Source organism: Hyla sarda, chromosome 4 (genome assembly GCF_029499605.1).
Source record: "Hyla sarda isolate aHylSar1 chromosome 4, aHylSar1.hap1, whole genome shotgun sequence".
Taxonomy (NCBI): Eukaryota; Metazoa; Chordata; class Amphibia; order Anura; family Hylidae; genus Hyla; species Hyla sarda.
This window is the reverse complement of record NC_079192.1, coordinates 167,847,035-167,872,922: the sequence shown is the minus strand read 5'-3', so window position 1 is coordinate 167,872,922 and position 25,888 is coordinate 167,847,035. Positions and strand designations below refer to the sequence as shown.

The 25,888-nt window shown below is 43.5% G+C and overlaps 1 protein-coding gene across 2 annotated transcripts in view; it reads right to left on the bottom strand.

Annotated features, from left to right (window-relative positions):
- Positions 1-4,422: 4,422 nt before the first annotated feature.
- Positions 4,423-25,888, bottom strand: part of CLK3 (CDC like kinase 3) — a 69,849-nt gene continuing 48,383 nt past the window's right edge. For both annotated transcript variants that reach the window (XM_056572669.1, XM_056572671.1), the window contains 9 exons: positions 17,714-17,780; positions 17,239-17,355; positions 15,942-16,108; positions 13,765-13,859; positions 13,102-13,231; positions 7,243-7,325; positions 6,656-6,735; positions 5,914-6,004; positions 4,423-5,127 (listed from right to left, as the gene is read on the bottom strand). In XM_056572669.1, the coding sequence (XP_056428644.1) occupies positions 4,945-5,127; positions 5,914-6,004; positions 6,656-6,735; positions 7,243-7,325; positions 13,102-13,231; positions 13,765-13,859; positions 15,942-16,108; positions 17,239-17,355; positions 17,714-17,780 (1,013 nt within the window). In that variant the 3' untranslated portion in view covers positions 4,423-4,944. The remainder of the gene's footprint in view (positions 5,128-5,913; positions 6,005-6,655; positions 6,736-7,242; positions 7,326-13,101; positions 13,232-13,764; positions 13,860-15,941; positions 16,109-17,238; positions 17,356-17,713; positions 17,781-25,888) is intronic.

Here is a 25,888-nt window from a genome sequence, read left to right as displayed (position 1 = left end):
AGGGGAGAATCTCGTAAGTGTCCTTGTCATCTAGTAATCTCTTTACCATTCTTACATATTTGGGTTTGTCCATAAGGACAACATTTCCACCCTTATCAGACGCTTTAATGACCACTTGGTCATTTCTTTGTAGTTCAGTCAGAGCGCGTCTTTCAGGGTACGAAAGGTTATCCCTATGTCCCGTATTGACAGGGACTCCCTTTAAATCCCTTAACACCAGTTCAAGGAACACATCAATACATGAGTTGTCGGAGATAGGAGGAAAAAGTTTGCTTTTCGGTCTTAGGGTAGTAAAGGGACCTTCACCCTCTGGATGATCACTTTCATCCAGAAGTCCAGTTAGTTGTCTAGCAACTATTAAATCCTCTTCGGAAAGACCATGATCCTGACAGGTGCGTCGATCTTTTAATTTAAAAAACTTATGCCACTTTAATTTGCGGACAAAGAGGTTAAGATCCTTAGTCCACTCGAAAGGATCATGTCTTGCCGAAGGGACAAATGAAAGGCCCTTATATAATACCTTAGTTTGAATATCAGTTAGAACAATGCTGGACAGATTAATCACTTGAGTTTGAATTGAAGATGTTAATGACGATATTGGGGTCTGTGTGGAGGGGGTTCCCGAAGTTGATAGGGGTCCCTCTGTTGTTCTAAAAAATGTTGTGAGGACGATGAGGAGGAGGGTTGGGCCACATGTTGGGGTCTGATTATTGTATGCTCCCCTAGAGTCTCCCCTTCCTCTACCTCTCCTATTTCTACCCGTGCCCCGTTTGGGTCCTCGTCTGCGTGATTGAGCACTCGCCTCAGATTGATCTGTATCTGAAGAAGTTAAGTCTGTTTCAGTATCCTGTGATTGTAAATTCTTCTCAAGTACACTGTAGACTCTATTTTCTTTAAAATCCTCCAAGTCTCTAATGTATTGAAAATGCTTACGTTGTTTAAGTAGATATTGGAATTTTTCTATTTGATTCTGTAATTGGGTCTCCTTATTAGAGAAATCGGGGTCTGTTTTCAAACGCAGAACAATTTCTTTTTGTTCTCGTAGTTTATTAGAAATTTGTTCAAAATTCAATTTTTCTGCCTCCAATAGAATTGTCATAAACCGTAGAGACGAAGCCGTCGCTTCTGTCTCCCACTTCTTAAGAACCACTGAGGTTCTTAATCTTTTGGAGGGTAATATAGGAACCCGTAGACCTCTAGGAGCAATATTGCTCTTTAGATAGCTCTCAAATCCCTGGATCTTCCAAAAGGACGTAATATGTTGTTTATATAGATTTGTGAGTTCTCTAAAGGCAGACCGTAAAGACAGGGTAAACTTGGGCTGTGTAAAACTTGCCTCTGAGAAAACGTCCCTAGCTTCAGTGATCCAGCTATTAGTATCCAATGCTGTGTTAATAAAGCACGCCATGAGGCAATTAAATCAAAATTATATAAAGAGACGTAGTTATTGATCAACGGGGTCCACGTCTGATTAAAGCTGCTCTGCCGGCGGAAGTGACGACAGACGCCACATCTCACCGCACTAGGTGAGAGTGTCCGGACACTTCTGGCACCCAGCGGAGAGCGCGGACGCGTCTAAGCACTCTGCTTACAACTAACCGTGAGTTACATGCTGTCTGTTAGAACACAGTACTGGCTTATTTCTCCACAGGGAATATGTTCAACATCGATATCCTCATTTTTTTGCAGGTGGAGATCACGGAGGCAGATTGCCCCAGACCGCAACTTCATACCACGTGTAACTGCTAGGGAAAGCCTATGTTATTTCTCCCTACAGGTTTTTAAGCTGTATAAGCTCTGAATGAGCAAATACCGTAGGGATAGAAAATACATTTTTTCTTACAGGCACCCAGGTCAATTTATGTGGTATTATCATGATAGCAGTCTGATTATTGAGCTATAATTTTCTTTTAGCTGTTCTTGTGGAGCTAGAAGGGATGTGATAATCCTCTAGCCAACTATTAATTTGATCACTTTCTATACCTCCTGAGGACACCTGCTCAGTACCAGCAGGTAGAAACGCGTTGTGGTTTAAAACTATTATCACCTTGTGGTGTGCATGTGCCGCCTAGGGTGATTGGTTGCACTGGACTGGCTGGGCCCTGCAGAGGCCAGTGTAGACCAATGATACTAGTGATCTAACAAATATATATACATCACTAAACACTGTTATATCTTTTTTATTAGTATTTTGATAAATTAAAAGCTAAGTTTTATATGCACATCCCTGGCACTAAGTAACTGCCCTTTATACTTGAAGATGGGAAGAAGGGAAGAGCCTATCTGAAAACTCAATTGAAGAGTCAGACGAGGCACCCCTATTACGCTTGTAAGAGCGTGAAGCATGAACGAGGAGCGGGGCCCTCTCAGAGGTCCCGCGCAGGGAAGACCCCTTCAGGGCGGACACCACTACTCGGAAGGCCTCAGCCACTGAACGGGAGACTTGGGTCAAGTCAGCCATATACTGGGTCAGGGTGGTGAGCGGCTGAACCCACCGGGACCGAAAGGGCATCAGGGGGTACCAGGGGGTCTGGGGGAGCAGTGGAGCAGGCAGGGCAAGGGGGTTCAGCAGAGCCAGACATCTTGTATTACAGTGCTACAACATAAGTTACTGATGTTCCAGGATTCTGACTAGCGCTCTGGGAGCGGACATAATGGTGGAAAAAAGAGATGGAGAGAGGGACTAGCCTTCTCACCCTGGTCTGTGTCCCCTGTCAGCTGCAGTGAGAAATCACTCCATGCAGCTAAGGAGACTGAAAAAGACCAGCCAATAGAAAGGGAGGGCCGTGCCCGAAATAAGGCACCCCCCCCAACGTAGTGAAAATGGCACCCACGGTGCTGATTCGGGGCTGCTTCCCGCCCCTGGAAGCTCCCAGCCCTGTGGGCGGAGCTAAGACCGGCCGAGAAGGCCTGTAATGGCGCCCGCTCCTTGTCCCGAGCGCCATGTCCAGTCCGCATAGCGCTCTGGGGAACAGAGCGGGCGGCCTAAACGCCGGCCGACATGGGCGGCGAAAGTGAAAGTAAGCCGGCGCAGAAGCGCCCGGCTCGAAGCAGCGCCATGGCTGTAAGCCGCGGATAAGGCGCTGAGGGAAAACGAAAGTAAGCTGGCGCAGGAAGCGCCCGGCCCGAACAGCGCCGCGGCGACAGCCGCATATAAGGCGCTGAAGTATTGCACCAAGCACTCACACACACACCTAGTAAAATAAAGTGCCCCCAGAAGTAAAGTGCCCTGTAATATATGCCCCCTTAGTTGCCACTGCTCCCCCAATAAAAAGAATCAGCCCCTGTAAAATGCAGCCCCATAAAACTGAAGGTGGGCCAAAAACAGGGGGTCTCCAGAAATTGCGAGTCCATACCTATGGAGAAAAAAGGGGAAAGTACTTACCTCAGTCAGAAGAACTTACCTAATAGAGTCTACAGTGAAGTCTTCAGCCAGCTTATGGTTCCCGCATCACGTCTAGCTGCTATGCGCGAGCAAGGCGAGCGGAGACATAGGGGGACCCGGACCCATGAGGTACCACCCAGGCGCTGACCGTTGGCGAGGGGGGGGGTTAACAGCGCATATACGCAATGTCTGTGCCCCCTCACTCACAATGGGGAAACAGGGAACCGCAGTCCCTTAGTCCCCACCTGAAAACGGAAAAGAAAATGGAATAAAAAACTAACACGTCCCTATCCTAGGAAAATAAACAGAAGACCTGGACTGGAGAATCCAGCCCATGTCCACCTCATCAGACACTAAGCTTAAACTGACTAGCTCAGAGCCTGAAGGCGGGTATATCCTGCTGGGAGGAGCTGACTTTTTTTGTTACCATAGTGTCACACCTCCTAGAGACAGCAAGATACACTTACTGTCTGTGTCCCCCAATGGAGCCGATAGAGAAATGAAAATTGTCCATGTCCTCAAGGCCAATATTAAATGTGTCTTTGAAGGGTTAAAGGGGCACTCCGGTGGAAAACTTTTTTTTTTTTTTTTTAAACTGGCGCCAGAAAGTTAAACAGATTTGTAAATTACTTACTTTTAAAACTCTTAATCCTTCCAGTACTTATCAGCTGCTGTATACTCCACAGGAAGTTATTTTCTTTTTGAATTTCTTTTCTGTCTAACCACAGAGCTCTCTGCTGACACCTCTTCATTTTAGGAACTGTCCAGAGCAGGAGAGGTTTGCTATCGGGATTTTCTCCAGCTCTGGACAGTTCCTAAAATGGACAGATGTGTCAGCAGAGAGCACCGTGGTCAGACAAAAGAACTTTCTGGCACCAGTTGATAAAAAAAAAAAAATGTTTTCCTACATAGTTTTTCAGGAACAATATATACGTCCACAGAAAAACTATTTAGGGTGGACTTTGAATATGTTTTTTTTAAACTAGATGCACAAGTTTAGCAGTTTCATTTGGATTTTTAAATAAAAAAAACTATATTTTCAAAGTTTATTTATATCAGGCAGTACAATTACAAAAATAGTAAGACAGCTCCAAATACCTGTCACACATGCAACAGTGGGCTTTCATACAAAAGTGAAGTCACTCCATTGCTGATAAACATGTTCCCTATATATCCCTGAGTTTACAAATGTACATATATACAGAAGATTTCAGCATGTGCTATATCAGGTACTTTGCACAGTCCTCACCATACAGTTTTTATTTCATCGCAATATTGAAAAACAGTGCTATGATGATATTTCAGCAGTTCTTTTTGAGGGCTCATGGTTCACTTGGAAGCCTGCCTAATAGGCAATACCTTAAAAGATATAACACCTGTTCAGATTTAGTAAAGTTTAATATTAAAATGCTTTGAGGAGCAGGAAATGACTGGTCCAATTTCCTGGATTCTTCATGTTTGTTGAAGAAAAACGGTGCCTGAGCAGTAAAAAGTTTTTCAATATATTTGTAAAATGTAATGCTTTGAAGAATAGAAAGTGACTAAGGATCAGGATATCATTATCGGCTAAGGTCTCTGGATGTCCTGCTACCTAGTTTTCTTTCTTCAGGAGTCAGTCTGCTGAAAAAAGGGTGTCTAAGGGCCTCGTCCAGCGTAATCCTCAGAGTGGGACTATACTCCAACATCCGCTGGAGCAGGTCAAAAAACTCAGCATGCTCAGAAGAATCCTCTTTCTTGTATGTCTAAGAAAAGGAACCAGTAAATGTTCAGAAAACAATAAAGGCAAAAAAAAAAAACAATGCTACAGTGATCCCCCGACCTACGATGGCCCCGACATACGATAATTTCTACGTACGATTGCCTCTCAGAGGAAATTTTATGTTGAAGGCAGCATCAACATACGATGCTTTTGTATGTCGGGGCCATCGCATAAACGGCTATCCGGCAGCGCAGACTTCTTCAGCTGCCACCGGATAGCTGTTTAAGATGCTCCGTGTGGTCCGGTGATGATCACTCACCTGTCCCCGGCACTCCGGACAGTGCTCTTCAGGATCCTCTGCATGGCCGTCGCTCTCCGTCGTCATCACATCACCGCGCACACCGTCCCGTCATCCAATAGGAGTGACGTGATGACGGCAATGAAGAGCGACGATCCCGGGCAGCAGAGGCGGTCCGGAGCGGCGGGAACACCCCAGGGACAGCGATGGAGGGCGACATCCAGGCAGTGGTGACGGTCCGGAGCGGCAGGGACAGGTGAGTATAACTTCCTATACTTTACATTGCACGGATCCCTCAACACACGATGGTTCATTTGGAACGGATTACCATCATATGTTGAGTGACCACTGTGTATCTTGACATCTAGGCTTCAAATGTCATCCCATATATTCCCCTTAATTGTAGTAGAAATATTCTGCCATGATGCAGTCAATACAGAACTGTATTTACACTTTTTTTGCTGCCCAAACTAATCAAATGATCATAAGCATTGCTGTCCTGACATACAACAAAATTAGACAACAACTTACCTTCAATGGATGGCAGTTTTTATTGACATATCGACCATCTGCAGATGTCTCATCCCAGACTAATGATCCATTTTGGAAGTATTTCTGTTTTCTTTTAAGAGAGAACAGAAAAAATAAAAAATAAAATACTCTACTTAGTTTAGAATTAGTAAAATTTTTATTTGTTGACTTAACCCCTTCCCCCAACAGTCTGTAACGCATCTCCATCTAAGATCCTCGAGGTCACTTTTTTTCTCCATCTACAGAGCCTCATGAAATTCATTGTATTTGTTTACTGAAATTGAACACATCCACCCCTCCTCCCCCAACACAATTCTGCAACTTATTTTGCAGGTCAGTACAATTACAGTGACAAAAATTATAAAAATTAGGTAAAGTTTTACTAATTTTAAAAAATTATAAAAAGCTTTGAATCACCACATTCTGACTATTTTTTTTTGATCTACGGAGATGTGTGATGGCTCATTTTTTATGCTGTGATCTGTAGTTTTTTATTGTTACTATTTTGGGGTAGATCAGACTTTTTGATCATTCAACTGAAGTCCAATGTTAGCATTTGCAGGCAGGTGTCAGCTGTAATATACAATCTGTCTTCATTGCCTATGGAGTGCATTCGGCTTATGAGCCCACTCTAATCCCCGGTCATTAACAAGCTACATTTGTGAAAGTACAATGGTGTAATAGAGGGCTGTATACAAACACAGTCTTGTGTGAAGTAATAAGTATTGTGCCAGCTTCTTACTTTGTTTTGTATACCATGCGGCGAGGTAACGGTCCAAGAATTTTCTCCATCATTACCAAGTGTTCTCGGTTATCATGCGTCTGGTCAAAGAAAAATGATGATGCATTATATATATCCACCAGCCATGATCCAAATTGCAGATTAAAGTGATTTGTAAATTTTTTTTATATAATGTAGATACCATTATATGTATATTTGTGAAATACATTTGTTACATAAAAATTTGTATATTTTGGGGTGAAAAAATGCTGTCCTGACCCTGCAGCCATTTCCTGTGTGTGCCTGTGCAGAGACAAAATACAGGAAGCGCGCGCAGAATAATAAGGGCTCGGTTCAGGCTCCTGTCATCCTGCTGTATGACTGCACTGTACTATTTATGACTTTTTTGGCTTGTGGAGGTTTTTTTTTTTTTTTGAGGGAGGTGGGTGGCTGGGGTGAGGATTGTTTATTTCTTAGTTACAGTACATCTGATGTGTATTTTTACAATGTATTGTATCTGAGTATACCACAGATAGATTTGTAATTATGGAAAGACAAGATTGCTCCCAAAGCTTGCTATGGACACATGCCAGCCTGCCAAATCTTACCTGGAAGAGAGTGGATCCAGTGTAGTACTCAAACAGGATGCATCCCAAGCTCCACACATCACAAGGCTGAGCCCAGCCTAACTCTGCAAGTTAATGTACATATGCTTCTATTATAAATATACACACTAAAAATTATATTATATACACACATTTATATATAAAAAGAAAATTATATAATTTATTTATTTGCAGGGCAAAATCGCAAAGGACTGTAACTTCTACACAGTGCCCTTTCCAGCAAAATGACACAATGACCCAGATTTATCAAACTGAGAAAAAGGGGAGTGATTTTCCCACAACAACCAATCAGAGCTCAGGTTTAACTTTACCAGAGCTCGTTAGCTGAGCTGTGATTGGTTGCTATGGAAAAATCTCTCCACTTTTTCTTTCACACAGTTTGATAAATCTGGGCCAATATCTTTAATCTGTAGTTCCATACAATTACAAGGATACCCAGTTTCTAACTAGTACAAAAAAAAATCCCAAAACCTTTTGTACGAAAATCAGTACGCTTAAAACTTGTCCTCTTCTGACCCCTAGTACAGCCCCGTATAAGCAAAAACATAGGCTGCTGAGGCAAGATCCCTCCATCTGTGCTGTAAGCTGATTAGGACCCTGTGATTTTTTTGCGGTGGTCCCGATAGACTGGTCCTGCCCTGCCCCCAAACACACAATTTTCTTTGTTTTAAGGTAAAATGAAAGGAGTCATTACAAAGTACAATTGGTCCCGCAAAAAAACAATCCCCTATATGGATCTCTAAATAGAAAAGTGCTCTTAACCCTTTAAGTATATAGAAACAAATTCCCCCGGAGAGGTGCTGGGGTTAATATAAACAAACTCGAAACCCCACACCTGGAGAAAAAAAACAGGCTGGGTGCAAGACCCCAATAATAGGGCACCCTCCCTATTAAAACTTAGCTTTTATTAATATTGTATCATAAAACTGATGGGGAACCAAAAAGAAAAAGTTAAAAACACCAGCAAAGTCACCCTATTATGAATGTGCACCTGCTCCCATTTGAGTGTATGTAATCACCCTGCGCCTGCAGTGCTACAGGGATTGGGGTGTGTATATTGCTGTAGTTAAAACTTAAATGCACAGCCTCCCCTACATGTTTTGTGACAACAGTCACGTCATCAGGGGTGAATGAGGCTCATGAGGCCATAAGCCTCATTCACCCCTGATGACGTGACGTTACCTCTTGTGAAAATAAAAAGTATGGGACAACACCAGCCTGTTAGAGCAATTTTTTTTTTTTTTTTTTTTTTTTACACTAACAGGCTGGTGTTGTCCCCAACTTTTCCTTTTCATAAGGGGTAAAAGGAGAAAAAGACCCCCAAAATTTGTAGTGCAATTTCTCCCGAGAACGGAAATACCCCATATGTGTCCCTAAACTGTTTCCTTGAAATACGACAGGGCTCCGAAGTGAGAGAGCACCATGCGCATTTGAGGACTAAATTAGGGATTGCATAGGGGTGGATCTAGGGGTATTCTACACCAGTGATTAGCAACAGCTGGAGGCTCCCTGTTTGGCAAACTCCCAGCATGCCTGGACAGTCAGTGGCTGTCCAGAAATGCTGGGAGTTGTTGTTTTGCAACAGCTGGAGGCTCCATTTTGGAAACACTGTCATACAAGACGGGGGTGTATATGTTGTATTTTACCCTTTATTTTGTGTTAGTGTAGTGTTTTCAGGGTACATTCGCACTGGCGTGTTACGGCGAGTTTCCCGCTAGGAGTTTGCGCTGTGGCGAAAAATTTGCCGCAGCCTAAACTTTAAGCAGGAAGCTTACTGTAAACCTGCCCATGTGAATGTACCCTGTACAAACCTCCAGCTGTTTTAAAACTACAACTCCCAGCATTACTAAGACCGTGCATGCTGGGAGTTGTACTTTTGCAACAGCTGGAGGCACACTGGTTGGAAAACCTTCAGTTAGGTTCTGTTACCTAACTCCGTATTTTCCAACCAGTGTGCCTCCAGCTGTTGCAAATCTACAACTCCCAACATGTACTGATCACCGAAGGGCATGCTGGTAGATGTAGTTCTGTAACAGCTGGAGGTACGCAACTACAACTCCCAGCATGCCGAGACAGCTGTTTGCTGTCTGGGCATGCTGGGATTCGCAGTTTTGCAACATCTGGAGGGCTACAGATTATAGACCGCTGCACAGTGATCTCCAAACTGTGGACCTACAGATGTTGCAAAACTACAAATCCCAGCATGCCCAGACAGCAAACAGCTATGTGGGCATGCTAGGAGTTGTAGTCTGATGACGACGACCCCTATCCCCCCCCCCCCCTGGGCATTTGCGCGGGGTGCCTGCCGATAGATATCAGCAGTCACCACGGTCCGGTCCCCGCCCGGCGCGCGATGGGGACCGAAATTCCCACGGGCGTATGGATACGCCCTGGGTCCTTAAGTACCAGGACGTCAAGGCGTATCCATACGCCCTAGGTCCTTAAGTGGTAAATAAAAGGTACGTTTTAATAGGGAGGGTGCACTATTATAGGGGGTCTTGCACCCCAACCTGTTTTTTTTCTCCAGGTGTGGGGTTTGGAGTTTGCTTAACCCCTTAAGGACATAGCCCATTTTAGTTTTTCCTCCTCCCCTTCTAAAATCCATAGCTCTTCTATTTCCATTCACAGACCCATATGAGGGCTTGATTTTTGTGTGACCAATTGTACTTTGTAATGACATCACTCATTTTACCCTAAAACGTTTTCAGGCTGTACACTTTATGGTGAAAATGACATGTTTTCTTTATTTTGTGGGTCAATATGATTAAAATGATACTCATGATTACATACTTTATATTCAGGGATGTGGAAATTCTATCGCCCGACGCCCGGGACAAGTAGTTTTGGGCACCGGGCAGGTGAATTGTTTATAGATTTAGCCCTGTATCGGGCTAGCAGGGACAGACCGACTTCCCCCTTATTTTTCTTTACTGCCGGTGTGAGGCGCAGGAGCGGATGGAAGTCTACACCTCACACTGGCGCTCAGAGTGTATGGAGGGGGCGGAGGCCCCCAGCTGACCGCAGAGCCCTAGGTCGCACGTTCGCATTACATAATTGGGCCACGCCCCCTTATCTCCCCTCCCGGAGGATGGAGGACGCAGCTACACATAACACAAGAAGACGGGGAGAGAAAGGATGTCCACAGCTCGGCACACCGCTCCTCCCCTCCCCCACACACAGCTCTATCCCTCCCCCTGCCCTGTCTCCACAGGACCTAATCCACCACGGGGAGGTTGCATGTTTGCACAGAGAAAACAGAGCAGGGGGGAGAGAGGAGAGGACGTCCGGTGTGAGGGGAGATTTTCAAACCCATGTAACCTCACACCGGCCGGGACTACAGCTCTGATGTCCACTCATGGCGGCTCAGGTGAGGAGGCAGAGAATACAGGCAGCGGCAAAAGGAAGGGTGGTTGTATATGTAGGGTGTGAGTGTATGTGTGATGTGTATGTAATGTGTGATGTCTGTGTGTGATGTGTATGTAATGGATAATGTGTGATGTCTGTGTGTGATGTGTATGTAATGTATAATGTGTGATGTGTATGTAATGTATAATGTGTGATGTCTGTGTGTGATGTGTATGTAATGTATAATGTGTGATGTCTGTGTGTGATGTGTATGTAATGGATAATGTGTGATGTCTGTGTGTGATGTGTATGTAATGTATAATGTGTGATGTGTATGTAATGTATAATGTGTGATGTCTGTGTGTGATGTGTATGTAATGTATAATGTGTGATGTGTGTGTGATGTGTATGTAATGGATAATGTGTGATGTCTGTGTGATGTGTATGTAATGGATAATGTGTGATGTCTGTGTGATGTGTATGTAATGGATAATGTGTGTATGATGTCTGTGTGTGATTATGTAATGTATACTGTGTGTATGATGTCTAAGTGTGATGTTTATGTAATGTATGATGTGTGTATGATGTCTGTCTGTGTGATGTGTGTATGTATGTGATGTATGATGTGGGGTGGGAAGCGGTGTATGTATGATGTGTGTGTATATGTATAGTGTGAGAGTATGTATGACGTGTGTATGTAATGTATGATGTGGGGGGGGGCACTGCCGCCCGTTGTGCCATCTAATTTTATTTATTTTTAGTGGTTTCTGGCCACCCACATTATATTGCACCCCCCAGAATCCCGCCCCCTTCATACTCACCCGCCAACCAAGAGCCCCACGGATGAACGCAAACACGCCAGAACCAAAACTACAACTCCCAGCATGTTGCACCATAACCTAAACTGTAGAACTAAAGTGTAACATGCTGGGAGTTGTAGTTTTGGTTCGGGTCAGCTGCAGAGCTATAGGCTGCATCAGGGCATGCTGGGAGTTGTAGTTACTAACTGCAATTCCCAGTATTCCCTGACAGACTATGGCTCTGCAGCTGACACAAACCAAAACTACAACTCCCAGCATGTTACACAATAACATTAACTGTAATACTATACAGTGCAACATGCTGCAACACCCACAGAGCCATAGGCTGCATCAGGGCATGCTGGGAGTTGTAGTTATCTACTAACTAAATGCAACTTCCAGCATTTTCTGACACAAAATGCAGCACATAAACTGGAGAAGCAGAACACATCCCAGTAACACATAAGTCCCTATTGAGACTGAAAAATAGTGATTAAAATATTTTAAAAAGTGCGTATATATGTGAATAAGCCCCTTTCCTAATAAAAGTTTCCAATTTTCTTTAAATATAAATAATGTAAAAAAATAAACTTAAGTGGTATCGCTGCATGTGGAAATGTTCAGACTATTAAAATATAATGTTAATTAAACAGTACGGTGAATGGTGTAAATGTAAAAAAAAATTTCCAGAATTGTTCATTTTTGGTCATATCATATTAGAAATTTTTTAATGGTGATAAAAAAAGTTATATCTAGACTTTTCTGTGGTTGCCTCGGGTGTAAGAGGAGCTACAGCTCTCCGGCCGCTAATAGCCTGGCATGCTGCGATCGCTGTGGCCGCTATTAAACCATTAGATCAGCGCTGTCTAAGTTGACAGCAATGTCTAAAGGATCTTCTAACCATCCCTGGTGGTCTAGTGGGGGGAATCGTACTATTTTGGTGGAAATTATTTTATCTACCAGGACAAGTGGATTTTCTTGAGGGACAAGTAGATTGTGTTCCGCTTTAGTCCCTTGGACAAGTAGATTTTTTTTTAAATTTCCACACCCCTGATATTATTGCACTGCTTTTAAAAAATCTCAAACTTTTTCCCCCAAAATAAGTACGTCTAAAATTGCCCTATTTTGACTACCTCTAAAAATTACAGATCACAACGCAAAAAATGAGCCCTCATACTGCTGCTTATATGGAAAAATGAAAAAAAAGTTATAGGTCAGCAAAATAGAGTGATGTTAAATACACTAATTTGGTTAAAAAGTTTGCGATTTATTTTAAGCGGTATAATAGTGTATGTAATCATGGGTATCATTTTCATCGTATTGACCCACAGAATAAAGAAAACATGTCTATTTTACCGTAAAGTGTACAGCATGAAAATGAAACCTTCAAAAATTAGCAAAATTGTGGTTTTCTTATCAATTTTCCCACACAGTATTTTTTGAGTTGCGCCATACATTTTATGGTAAAAGGAGTGATGTCATTACAAAGGACAACTGGTCACACAAAAAACAAGCCCTCACTAGTCTGTGGATGAAAATAAAAAAGTAATGATTTTTAGAAGGCAAGGAGGAAAAAATGAAAACGCAAAAATAAAATTGTCTGAGTCCTTAAGGGCCAAATGGGCTGAGTCCTTAAGGGGTCAAGGAGCTAAACCTTCATATGAGCAGTTTTAGAATACATAAGAAATTAACTCACCCAAAATAACCTCTGGGGGGCGATAGTGACGAGTGGCAACAATGGTGCTATGATATTCATGGTCAAAGGTAGCACTGCCAAAATCTACAACACGGATACTGGAATTCTTTACACATTTTTCTTCACAGTTCTGTCATTACACAGAGAATAAAAAGATGTGAAAACACATAACTGTCTTACAAAATGTATCACAAGAGAAGGGCGCTCAACACGCTAACAGCACTTGCTCCTGAATACTGATTTTTGACAGGACAGAAGTGCAGCCTGTTAGATTATGCTGTCAAATGCCAGCATTCTGACAATTACAGTCAATTTATATTCACTTATACTAAAACATGAGTCCTTGTAAAACCATACCATATACAGGTAACACAAGCCTTTACAGTATTATAGAAAAAATTATTATAGATCTATCAAGTATACTGTGACCTTCTCATCTAAACTTTTAAGAATAGCATGCATGCAACCTCTGTTTTGGCTGAGCTATTTGTGGATTTAGGGGAGAGCTCTATGTGGAAAGACCTTCACCAAGGGTGGATGTAGCGATGAGGAGCAAAGATCCATCCAAATGATCATATACAGATCCTGCAGAGACTGGCAAGGTTTGGCTGACTTATCTAATTTAAAATTACCACTTTTAGGCAAGATATGTTGTCAACTCACCTTTGCTTTATTGTAGGAAATGTTACAATCAGAATTCACAAAGAGAATATTCTCAGGTTTTAAATCTGTGTGCGTCAATTTGTTGTCATGCAGAACTGAAAAATAAGATGTATGACTGTGTCAAAAGCTACAAAGAGAGTTCTAAGATAATTACAGATACTATGGGTTACTAGAAAGACCAAGGAAAACATCAATGAAAGCATGATTAGGGTTCTCGTTTGGGTGGGTGGCCGCTAAAAAAGGTAAATTGAGGGGGATATGAAAATAAAGGGCCTATTTTGACCTACTTGCTGAAAGGTTTGGATAAACAATGACAATTGTCTCAAGTGTGCTTAAAGAATGTGTCATCATAAAAGTAAGTATTGTTTAAATAAAGTTTTTATGCTAACCATATTTTTCAAGTGTTTCTGGCAATGTTTTTCTAATTTTACATCTATATTATAAAATAATCCTGAAAGCTTGCAGTTTTCATTCTGACCTAAACCTATTATCCTCCCTATTATCACACTGGCAATAGAACAGTGAAAAGAAAAAAAAGACATCTTTTCATAATGAATGATTCTTAAAGGGGTTGTGCGCTGCCCTGACTTTCGGAGCTCTGCTCACAGCGTCCGGAAGTTCATTACTCCGAACGCTGTGTGCGGGCTTCCGTGTTCGCGGTCGCCGGGCGTGACGTCACGCCCAGCCGCTTGCGACGTCTCGCCCGCCCCCTCAACGAAAGTCTATGGGAAGGGGGCGTGACCGCTGTCATAGACTTTGGTAGAGGGGGCGGGCGTGACGTCATGAGGGGGCGGGAGAGACGTCGCGAGGGGCCAGGCGTGACGTCATGCCCGGCGGCCGCGAACACAGAAGCCCGTACACAGCATTCGGAGTAATGAACTTCCAGACGCTGTGAGCGGTGCTCCGAAAATTAGGGCAGCGCACAACCCCTTTAAAGCTCAGCCTCCAGTTCCTGTGTAATGATCTCTGCACAGAGCAGAGAATGCCCAGACACCTCTACTATTCTAGTGAATACGGTCTGTAAAAAATCAAAAATACAATTAAAAATTTAAACCATTTAAAAAAAAAAAAAAAAAAATCAGAAAATAAAATCAGGTTAGAAAACATGGTTCAGTATCCGGCTCTGATCAGTAAAATAAAAATCCAAAATGTATATTGGTGATACATTTATTTTAAAAGTAATACTGTATATGAATGTAGATGGCACTGCAAGAAACCCTTGTGATTACTGGGCTGATTTACATATATGGTCACGCTCCCTACCCAGGCTTTTACAGCACTAGTAGGATTCAATTTAGCAGAAAAGAACTCACCCCACTGGTTATTACTGGTTGAGACTAGGGATTTAGTAACATTTTAAATCTTTACTGCTTTTGTTTTTCTAAACAGTCCCTAAATGGATGTTCTTAACCCCTTAACGACAATGGACGTAAATGTACGTCATGGTGACGTGGTACTTAGCGCAGCATGACGTACATTTACGTGCCGCCATGATCGCGAGCACCAGAGCAGTGCTCGCGTCATGCCCGGCAGGTCCCGGCTGCTATCAGCAGCCAGGGACCTGCCGGTAATGGTGGACATCCGCGATCGCGCAGATATCTGCCATTAACCTCTCAGATACCGTGATCAATACAGATCACAGCATCTGCGGCAGTGCGGTACTTTGAATGGATGATCGGATCGCCAGTAGCGCTGCAGCGGGGATCCGATCATCCAGCATGACGGCCGGAGGTCCCCTCACCTGGCTTTGGCCGTCTCCCGGGGTCTTCTGCTCTGGTCTGAGATAGTTAGAATCAGCCCCCGGAGCGTGCTCTATAGGCTTGCATTGAAGGGGCGGAGCGTGATGTCACATGGGGGCGGAGCCATGACATCACTATGCTCCGTCCCCGTGATCGCCAGTAATCAGACCTGGAGAGAGCACGCTCCGGGGGCTGATTCTAATGGGTGCGGAGTGGAAGATCACGAGGGTCCCCAGCGGCGGGACCCCCGCGTTCAGGCATCTTATCCCCTATCCTTTGGATAGGGGATAAGATATCTTAGCTTCGGAGTACCCTTTTAACAGTCCCTGAATACTAAAACCTGACTGATAACTCTACACAATGTACAAAATTGCCCAAATGTCATGTGTAGAAATTAGTACACGAACACAAACTAAATGTGAATTATAGGTAACTTACACTTTATTGCATGAAACAGCTGGAAGGCCATGTGCTGAACTTGCTTGAGTGGGTATGGAAGGTAATTGTTCTCCTTTTGGAAATCAAAAGTGCTTTTTCCAAGCAGCTCAAAAACTATGCAAGCATGTCCATGGTACTCAAATGAATCCCACATCATTACACACATGCTAGGGACAAAAATACACCGATTAGAGGGGCAAGGCATAACACATCCGATCAAGCTAACAGTATGAAACTGAGGAATTTCCCTTTAATTTACAGTCAAGGATGGGAGTCAGGCCTTTCTTTTCAAAAAACATGAAGATAGTAGTAATAATTATGGTCCCTAAATGCATGTACACCAACTGAATTCCAGCTTGTATATTACTTAGGTGAAAAGGAGCAGTCACAGATCTTATAGCTGCTACATCAACACAGACTGAATGGAGGGATTGAAAAGGATGTCAGCAGTTCTCACCATACTAGTGGATTTGTTATAAAGGGATTTTCACTAGGGATCGACCGATTATCAGTATGGCCGATATTATTGGCGGATAATCACAATTTTGGGCATTATCAGTAATTACCTTGCCGATAATGCCCCGCCTCCGCACCCCCCCCCCCCCCCCCACTGCCGCATCGCCTCCCCCATCCCCGGTTTTATAATTACCTGTTCCCGGGGCCCACGCTACTTCTTGCTCCTGCTGCGTCCAGTGCGGACAGTGACAGTTCATGAGGATGCCACCGGAGCCAGATGTAGAGTGGACCCCGGGAACAGGTAATTATAAAACCGGGGATGGGGGAGGCAATGGGGCCGGGGCGGTGCGGCGGGTCGGTGGGGGGAGCGGTGGGGATAATAGGTCTCAGGACCCCCGGACAGGCAGGGGGAGAGAAGCAGGTGGCGGCGGCGGCCTATGGCACCGCAAAAGCCACTGGAGTGCATTGATTTAAAGCGCATGCTTTAAATCAATGATAAGCAGCAGTGTCGCGGGGGATAATTACCCGATAACTTATACCGGAATATCGGTATAAGTTATCGGCTCTAACCTCCACCGATTATCGGTATCGGCCCTAAAAAAAAAAAACTATATCAGTTGATCCCTAGTTTTCACACCAAAGACATTTAAGTCTGTAAGAATTTGAAGTTCTAAGAAGCCTGATTTTAATAAGCTTCAACCTCCATGAGATATGACCTATACAACCCCCTCATGCATTTTCAAGAAACATATAGGTTTAGAAAATTAAAACAGGTCAGGTTTAGGTGCAGTTTTACACTTCACATTTTGCAGATATTTGCTATAGGGAAAGATGTTCTTACTTTTTATTTTCCCTGTCTTGTTCTTGAATTTTCTTTAGTACATTAATCTCCAGCTGGGCAGCCTCCCTGTACTTTCTTATATTACGGATTATCTTCAGAGCAACTTTGATGCTGCCTCTAAAAAAAAATAAAAATAAGCAAAAAATAAATAAAATAAATGGCTTGCTTAAAGGCTCAAGCATATGGAGGTATTCGAACCAATAGAAGTTAATGAGAGCTCTACTGTATCCTTCTATGCTTTAGATTTCATATGGGATTTTTTTTCAGTCAGATTCCATTAACATTCCCCATGGATGGAGGGTATTCTTCTTTAGAACCATTAGTTTCGGGGAAGAAGATCTCACCACATATGGAACCCAAGGGGGCCTGTACTGTAGAATATGGAGCCCCTGCAGCCTCCATGCGCTCCCTTTCAGATTTTACACATTGGGCTCTCGCCATATACATTTTACCAAGCTGTTTCACTATGACAAACCTGTGATGGTCCAAGCACTCCACCACTCTGCCGAAAGTCCCTTCTCCTAGAATTTTTACAATTTCATCTGAAAGACACAAAGAAAGGGACATAAGATGTTAATACACAAACCACACATTTTTTTTATTTATCTTTTTTATAAAAAGGGTGGGAATGAAGCCAATAGACTGACCAGCACCTTCACTGCTATGCAGATTTCCAGCGTCCATGTATCAACTATTCTATTTCCATATATTGCACATAGAACCCAGAAGCTAAGTTGGGCAGTAATTTAAGGTAAAACTATCTTAAAGGGGTAGGATAGGGGATACGTAGCTGACAGCGGGGGTCTGACCGCTGGGGCCCCGCAATCTCCTGAACAGGACCGTGTGCAGTCTTAGAGGTAGGCAACACGCGCTCCTGGCTGAGCGTGGCGGGGTCTTGTTCAGGAGATTGTGGGAGGCCCCAGGGGTCAGACTCCCCGTGTTCAGCTACTTATCCCCTATACTGTAGATTGGAGATAACTTCATTCTGGCTGCACTACCCCTTTAACGACGCCAGATGTAAATGTACGTCCTGATGTGGTGGTACTTAACGTACATTAACCTCCTGTACATGATAGCGAGCACGGCAGGTCCCAGCTGCTATCAGCAGTCAGGGACCCGCCGGTAATGAGCGATCACGCTTAGGTCCGCCATTAACCCCTCAGATGTCATGAAGAATACAGATCACTGCATCTGTGGCAATGCAGTCGGTAAAATGGATGATCGTATTGCCCCCGGCACTGCAGCGGGGATCAGATCATCCATAATGGTGGACGGAGGTCCCCTCACCTGCCTCCGTCCGTCTCCACGGGTCTTCTGCTCTGGTCTGTGATTGAGTAGACCAGAGCAGAAGATAGTCACTAATACTTATCAGTGCTATGTCCTATACATGGCACTGAACAGTATTAGCAATCAAATGATTGCAATAAATAGTCCCCTATGGGGACATAAAAGTGTAAAACAGAAGTTAGGCTAGGTTCACATCACGATTTAACCATCCTGATTTCAATCAGATTAGAATCTGGACGAAAAATCGTGGTCAACCACGATTTTACCTCCAATCTTAAATTGTGCAAAATTGGATGCAGATCAAAACTGATGCATTTGTTGTCTATCATTAATGAATGTAAAAAATAATGTGAAAAATCCCCATCCCCAATAAAAAAGTAAAAAATTGTCCCTTTTTTCCATTTTACCCCCAAAAAGTGTAAAAAAATAAATAAAAAGTCCTATCAAAATATAATGTTAATGATCCTGTACAGTGAATGGCGCAAACCTAAATTTTTTTAAAGTCCAAAACTGCTGCTTTTTTGTCACTTCATATTCCCCCCCAAAAATTAAATTAATTAAAAGTTTTCTATACGCAAATGTGGTATCAATAAAAAAGTACAGATGATGGCGCAAAAAAATGAGCCCTCATACTGCCGCTTATACGGAAAAATTAAAACAAATTATAGGTCGTCAAAAGAGGAATTTTAAACGTACTAATTTGGTTAACCCATTGGGTACCGAGCATTTTTTGCAATTCTGACCACTGTCACTTTAAGCATTAATAACTCTGGGATGCTTGTACTTGAATTTGATTCCGAGAGTTTTTTCGCGATATATTCTACTTTATGTTAGTGGTAAATTTCCGTCGATACTTACATAATTTCTTGGTGAAAAATTCCAAAATGTAATGAAATATATGAAAATTTTGCATCTTTATAGCTTTGAAGCTCTTTGCTTGTAAGGAAAATGGACATCCCAAATAAATTATATATTGATTCACAAATACAATATGTCTACTTTATGTTTGCATCATAAAGTTAACATGTTTTTACTTTTGGAAGACATCAGAGGGCTTCAAAGTTCAGCAGAAATTTTCCAATTTTCCAAGTAAATTTCAAAATCTGAGTTTTTCAGGGACCAGTTCAGTTTAGCAGTAAATATGAGGGTCTTTATGTTAGAAATCCCCTATGATGGACCCCATTATGAAAACTGCACCCTTAACGTATTCAAAATGACATTCAGAAAGTTTGTTAACCCTTTAGGTGTTTCACAGGAATAGCAGCAAAGTGGAGGCGAAAATTCAAAATCTTCACTACATGTTCTTGTAGACCCATATTTTTTATTTTTATAAGGGGTAAAAGGAGAAAAAGCCCCCCCCAAATAATTGTAATCCAAATTCTCGAGTAAGGAAATACCTCATATGTGGATGTAAAGTGCACCGTGGGCGCACTAGAGGGCTCAGAAGAGAAGGAGCGACAATGGGATTTTGTAGAGCGAATTTTTGCCGAAACTGTTCTTGCGGGGCATGTCACATTTAGGAAGCCTCTATGGTGCCAGAACACCAAACCCCCCCCCCACCATGGTATACTACACCCTATAGGGAACGTAACAAGTGGTACAGTGAGCCTTAACACCCCACAGGTGTTTGACGAATTTTCAATAAAGTTGGACGTGTAAATGAAAAATTTTATTTTTTTTCACTAAAATGCTTATGTTACCACACATTTTTCATTTTCACAAGGGGTAATAGGTGAAAATGTCCCCCAAAATTTGAAACACCATTTCTCTCGAGTATATCCACATATGAGGTATTTCCTTAAAGTGCTCTGTGGATGCACTAGAGGGTTCAGAAGGGAAGGAGCAACAATGGGCTTTTGGAAAGCGAATTTTGCTGAAATGGTTTTTGCGTGGCATGTCTCATTTAGGAAGCCCCCATGGTGGCAGAACAGCAAAAACACCCCACATGGCATAATATTTGGGAAACTACACCCCTCAAGGAACGTAACAAGATGCAAGTGAGCATTTACACCCCACTGCCGTTTGACAGATCTTTGTCATTTTTCATTTGCACAGCACACTGTCATTCTTCATTTTCACGAATGTTCCAAAAATCTGTCAGTCACCTGTGGAGTGTAAATGCTCACTATACCCCTTGTTACATTCAGTGAAGGGTGTAGCTTCCAAAATGGGGTCACATGTGGGCATTTAATTTTTGGGCGTTTGTCAGAACCGCTGTAACCAGCAACCCCCCCAACCCCGTGCAGATCACCAGTTTAGGCCTCAAATGGACATGGCGCTCTCACTCCTGAGCCTTGTTGTGTGCCCATCCACATTTTACATCCACATATGGGGTATTTCCATACTTGGGAGAAAGTGTGTCACACATTTTATTTTTTTCACCTTTTACCTCTTATGAAAATGAAAAGTATGGGGCAAGACCTAAATTAGGGATTTTCATAGGGGTGAACCCGGATGCAAAAGCGCTACACTTGCCTCCTCCACCAAAAATACTGTACGTCAGTTTTCGCCCAACAGGGTACCTCCAGCTGTTGCAAAACTTTCAACATGGCTGGAAAGTCAGTGGCTGTCCGGCAATACTGGGAGTTGTTATTTTGCAACAGCTGGAGGCTCTGTTTTGGAAAAACTGACGTTTAAAATTTTTATTGGGGGGGGGGGGGGGGGGCAGAGAGTGTGTGTGTGTGTGTGTGTGTGTGTGTGTATGCAGTGTTTTACTCTTTATTTAGGGTTAGTGTAGTGTTTTTAGGGTACATTCACACGGGCGGGGGTTCACAGCGAGATTTCGGCTGCAGGGGAAAATTTGCCGCATCTTAAACTTGAAGCGGGAAACTTGCTGTACACTGAACAAAACTACAACTCCCAGCATGCACTGACAGACCATGCATGCTGGGAGTTGTAGTTATGCAACAGCTAGAGGCACACTGGTTGGGATTGGGAAACACCGAGTTAGGTAACAGACTACCAAATTGAGTTAGGAAACAGTGGTGCGGAAACAATGTGGTAGTCTGTTTCCTAACTCAGTGTTTCCCAACCCATGTGCCTCCAGCTGTTGCAAAACTACAACTCCCAGCATGCATGGTCTGCCAGTGCATGCTGGGAGTTATAGTTTAGCAACAGCAGGAGGCACACTGGTTGGGAAACAGTTAGGAAACAGACAATGTTTCCCAACCAGTGTGCCTCCAGTTGTTGCAATACTACAACTCCCAGCATGCCCAGATAGCCAAAGGGCATGTTGGGAGTTGTAGTTATGCAACAGGGGGAGAACAGTTTGGAGACCACTGTGTAATTGTCTTCAAACTGTAGCCCTCCAGATGTTGCAAAACTTCGACTACCAGCATGCCTGGGCAGTCTGGGCATTCTTGGAGTTTTAGTTCGGCAACATCTGAAGGGCCAGATGTTGCCGAACTACAACTCCCAGCATGCTTGGACAGTCTCGGCATGCTTTTAATTGACATCTGGAGCTCTACAGTTTGGACACCACTATATCGTGGTCTCCAAACAGCGCCATTCCAGATGTTTCAGAACTATAACTACCAGCATGCAGAGACTGTCCAGGCATGCTGAGAGTTGTAGTTTTGCAACATTTGGAAGGACAGTGGTCTCCAAACTATGGCCCTCCAGATGTTGCAAAACTAAAACTTCCAGCATGCCCAGATAGCCAAAGGCTGTCTGGGCATGCTGGGAGTTGCAGTTTTGAAACTCCTAGATACAGCAGTGAAGATCACTTTACGGCGATCTTCACAGCTGCATCTGACACCGCCGCCATAACTTGCCTACCGCCTCCTGTCAGCAGCTGGTCCTGGTCCCTAGTCCATAGTCCCTGTGTTGTTATCAGGTAACTGCCGCCGGTCCGCGCCGCACCATCGCCGCCATCTTTCCCCCGCTCTGCCCCGACATCCAGGGGCAGGCAGAGTGCCCCCGCCCCTGCCCTGCGATTCGCCGATCAGTCCTGACCGGCCAATCACAGGGGATAGGAGGAGGTGTCACCCCTGACACCTCACTCCTATCCTTCAGGATGATTGGGGCTGTTTCTGACAGCTCCGATCATCCCTATTTTCCGGGCTATCGGGTCCTCAGAGACTCAATCAGCCCGAATTCAATTCAGATCGTTAACCCCTTAAGACTGAGCCCTTTTTCACCTTAAAGTGTAGCTCCCACCACCCTTTTTTCTTTTCTGTCCCTGTCTATTGCCCATCTATCCCTAACCCCCTTACTGCCTTAATTTTTTATTTTTTTTTTACTATATTAAAAAGGCCTTTTTGTCTGCCTGGTATTGTGCTCACTACCAGGCAGACTTCCCCAGCAGGCTCGACGTCACTGATGCTTGCTGGGGCCGACACTTCCGCCCTTCGTTCACCTATACAGTGTGCCTTCAGCTGTTTCACCACTACAACTCCCAACTTGCCCTGACATCTATTGGCTGTCAGGGCATGCTGGAAGTTGTAGTGGGGAAACTGGAGGCACCCTGTGGTGAAAACAGCTGCCGCACATGCCGCACCTCCCGCTCCCCGCAACCCGCTTCCCACCCCGAAAAAGGATAAAGAGAATTAAGTGCAGTCCTACCTCACACCGGGAGCTGAAGCCGGCGTGCGAGGCCAGGGAGCCTGCGTGCATCCTCTAAGTTCAAAGCGCTCGCTCCTGCCTGTCTGATTAACAGGCAGGGAGCGAGCGCAGGCTGAATGAATTAGGACCGATGCCCGTCCAGCATCGGTCCGAATTCATGTGTGACGTCACGCCAGGCTGCAGTCGGCCACTAGGAGGGAGACCCCTAGTGGCTGGTTTTCAAATGTAAAAAGTTTTAATGAAAAAAATAAATGAATGTATATTAGAGCCATGTCGTAGTACATAAAGTACTACAACCTATGAAAAAAAGAGTTTGGTGACAGTGCCCATTTAAGGGCTGAGCCCTTTTTTGCAATTCTGACCACTGTCACTTTATGCATTAATAATTCTGGGATGCTTTTACCGATTATTCTGATTCAGAGATTGTTTTTCGTGACATTCTACTTTAACACAGTGGTAAATTGTTGTCGTTACTTGCATCCTTTCTTGGAGAAAAACCCTCAAATTTCATGAAAATTTAGCATTTTTCTAACTTTGAAACTCTCTGCTTGTAAGGAAAATGGATATTCCATATAAATGATATATTGATTCACATATACAATGTCTACTTTATGTTTGCATCATAAAGTTGACATGTTTTTACTTTTGGAAGACAGGACTTCAAAGTTCAGCAACAGTTTTCCAATTTTTAACGAAAATTTCAAAATCGGAATTTTTCAGGGACCAGTTCAGTTTTTAAGTGGATTTGAGGGGCTTTTGTGTTAGAAATACCCCAAAAATTACCCAATTATAAAAACTGCACCCCTCAAAGTATTCAAAATGACATTCAGAAACTTTGTTAACCCTTTAGGTGTTTCACAGGAATAGCCTCAAAATGAAGGAGACAATTCAAAATCTTCATTTTTTACACTCGCATGTTCTTGCAGAGCCATTTTTTGAATTTTTACAAGGAGTAAAAAGGGGTGAAATCCCCCCCAGAATTTGTAACCCCATTTCTCTCTAGTAAGGAAATACCTAATACGTGGACGTAAAGTGCTCCGTGGGTGCACCAGAGGGCTCAGAAGGGAAGGAGCGGCAACGGGATTTTGGAGAGTGAATTTTGCTGAAATGGTTTTTGGGGGGGCCTGTCTCATTTAGGAAGCCACTATGGTGCCAGAAGAGCAAAAAAATAAAAAAATAAATAAAACACACATGGCATAATGTTTTGGAAACTACACCCCTGAAGGAACATAAGAGGTACAGTGAGCCTTAACCCCACACAGGTGTTTGACGACTTTACATTAAAGTCTGATGTGTAAATGAAATTATTTTTTCACTAAAATGCTGTTTTTCCCCCCCAAACTTCTCATTTTTACAAGAGGTAATGGGAGATAATGCCCCCCAAAATTTGCAGTCTAATTTATTATACCTTATTATGGTTCTGAGTGTACTTTAAGTAATTTATGTTTACCGCATTGTGCACTTTGTTGAAGCAGTATTGTTATCTCGACTATTCTTGCAGGTCGGGACTTGGGGTGAGTGGGGTTCATGGCCCCTCCCCATGTTGTACTGTGTCCCTCTTATGGGTCTTTTAAATGTTTTTAGATGTCCTTGTCTACATTAGAGTGTGATGTAATTAAATGTAACCTTTTGTACAATAAAGAGTATTGATTGTTAAATACCTTGGGTGTGCACTGTTATACAGTGTTTCTCTTTTCTTGCACAGCGCTTCAGCCTATCACCGGCTGCAGCAATGTCCAGCCTCAGCCAGTGATAGGTTGAAGCGCAGTGTGATGTCCGCAGTGTGGGCTGGAAAGGTGGATACAGTCCTAGGAGACTCGGAAAGCTGAACTAATTTATGCAGGAAAAGTCAGCAACCGCCGAGCCGAGGAGTTCGTGACGAATCGAATTTACTGTAAGTTCGCTCATCTCTAGTAGGAAGGTAAGTGAAAGTTTGTCTTCACCTTTTTTGCAGCCCGGGCAGGATGGAATAGGAATAGTCCGTACCGGACATCTCCTTTAAACACTTATCCCCTATCCTGTGGATAAGTTATATAATGCTGCAATTGTCCTTTAGTACTGCAAATTTTTTTGTGCCCATCGGCATGCTACTACAAAGATTTCCATCTACAAACTTTTTCCATCTACAGATCCATATGAGGGCTTATCTTTTGCGCAACCAGTTCTTTGCAATGGCACCTTTCATTTTACCATAAAATGTACAGCGAAACCATAAAAATTATTTATGGGGGAAATGAGCAATTTTAGCTATCTGACCAATGTGACCATGTTGCGAGGGTCTGATGAGCCGACAGCTAGCCGCGATGTGCCCATCATTAACAGAAAGCTCCTGGCTACCGTTAGTAGCCGTTCCTCACCATCTACGAAGCAAGCACAGCTCCTGCGCTTGCTTTATAGGCATTTAACACTACATGGCATACATTTACGCCCTGGTGCCTTAAAGTGGTACTCCGGGGAACTAAACCCATAGCCCATCCTTTCCTTCTCCCCAACCTATTTGTCTAAATTACATTTACAGTGATCCCTCGACTTATGATGGCCTCGACATATGATCATTTCAACATATGATGGCCTCTCAGAGCCCATCGTATGTTGAAGGCAGCCTCGACATATGATGCTGCTGTGTGTCGGGGCCATCGTACAAACAGCTATCTGACAGCGCTGACAACTTCAGCAAATGACAGATAGTTGTTTAATGTGCCCCGTGTGCCCCGTTCTGCCTCCTGTTACTCACATGCTGTCCTGCTAACTCACACAGGCTTCCACTGTGAGCTCTGTGTAAGCCCCGCCCCCCCAGAGC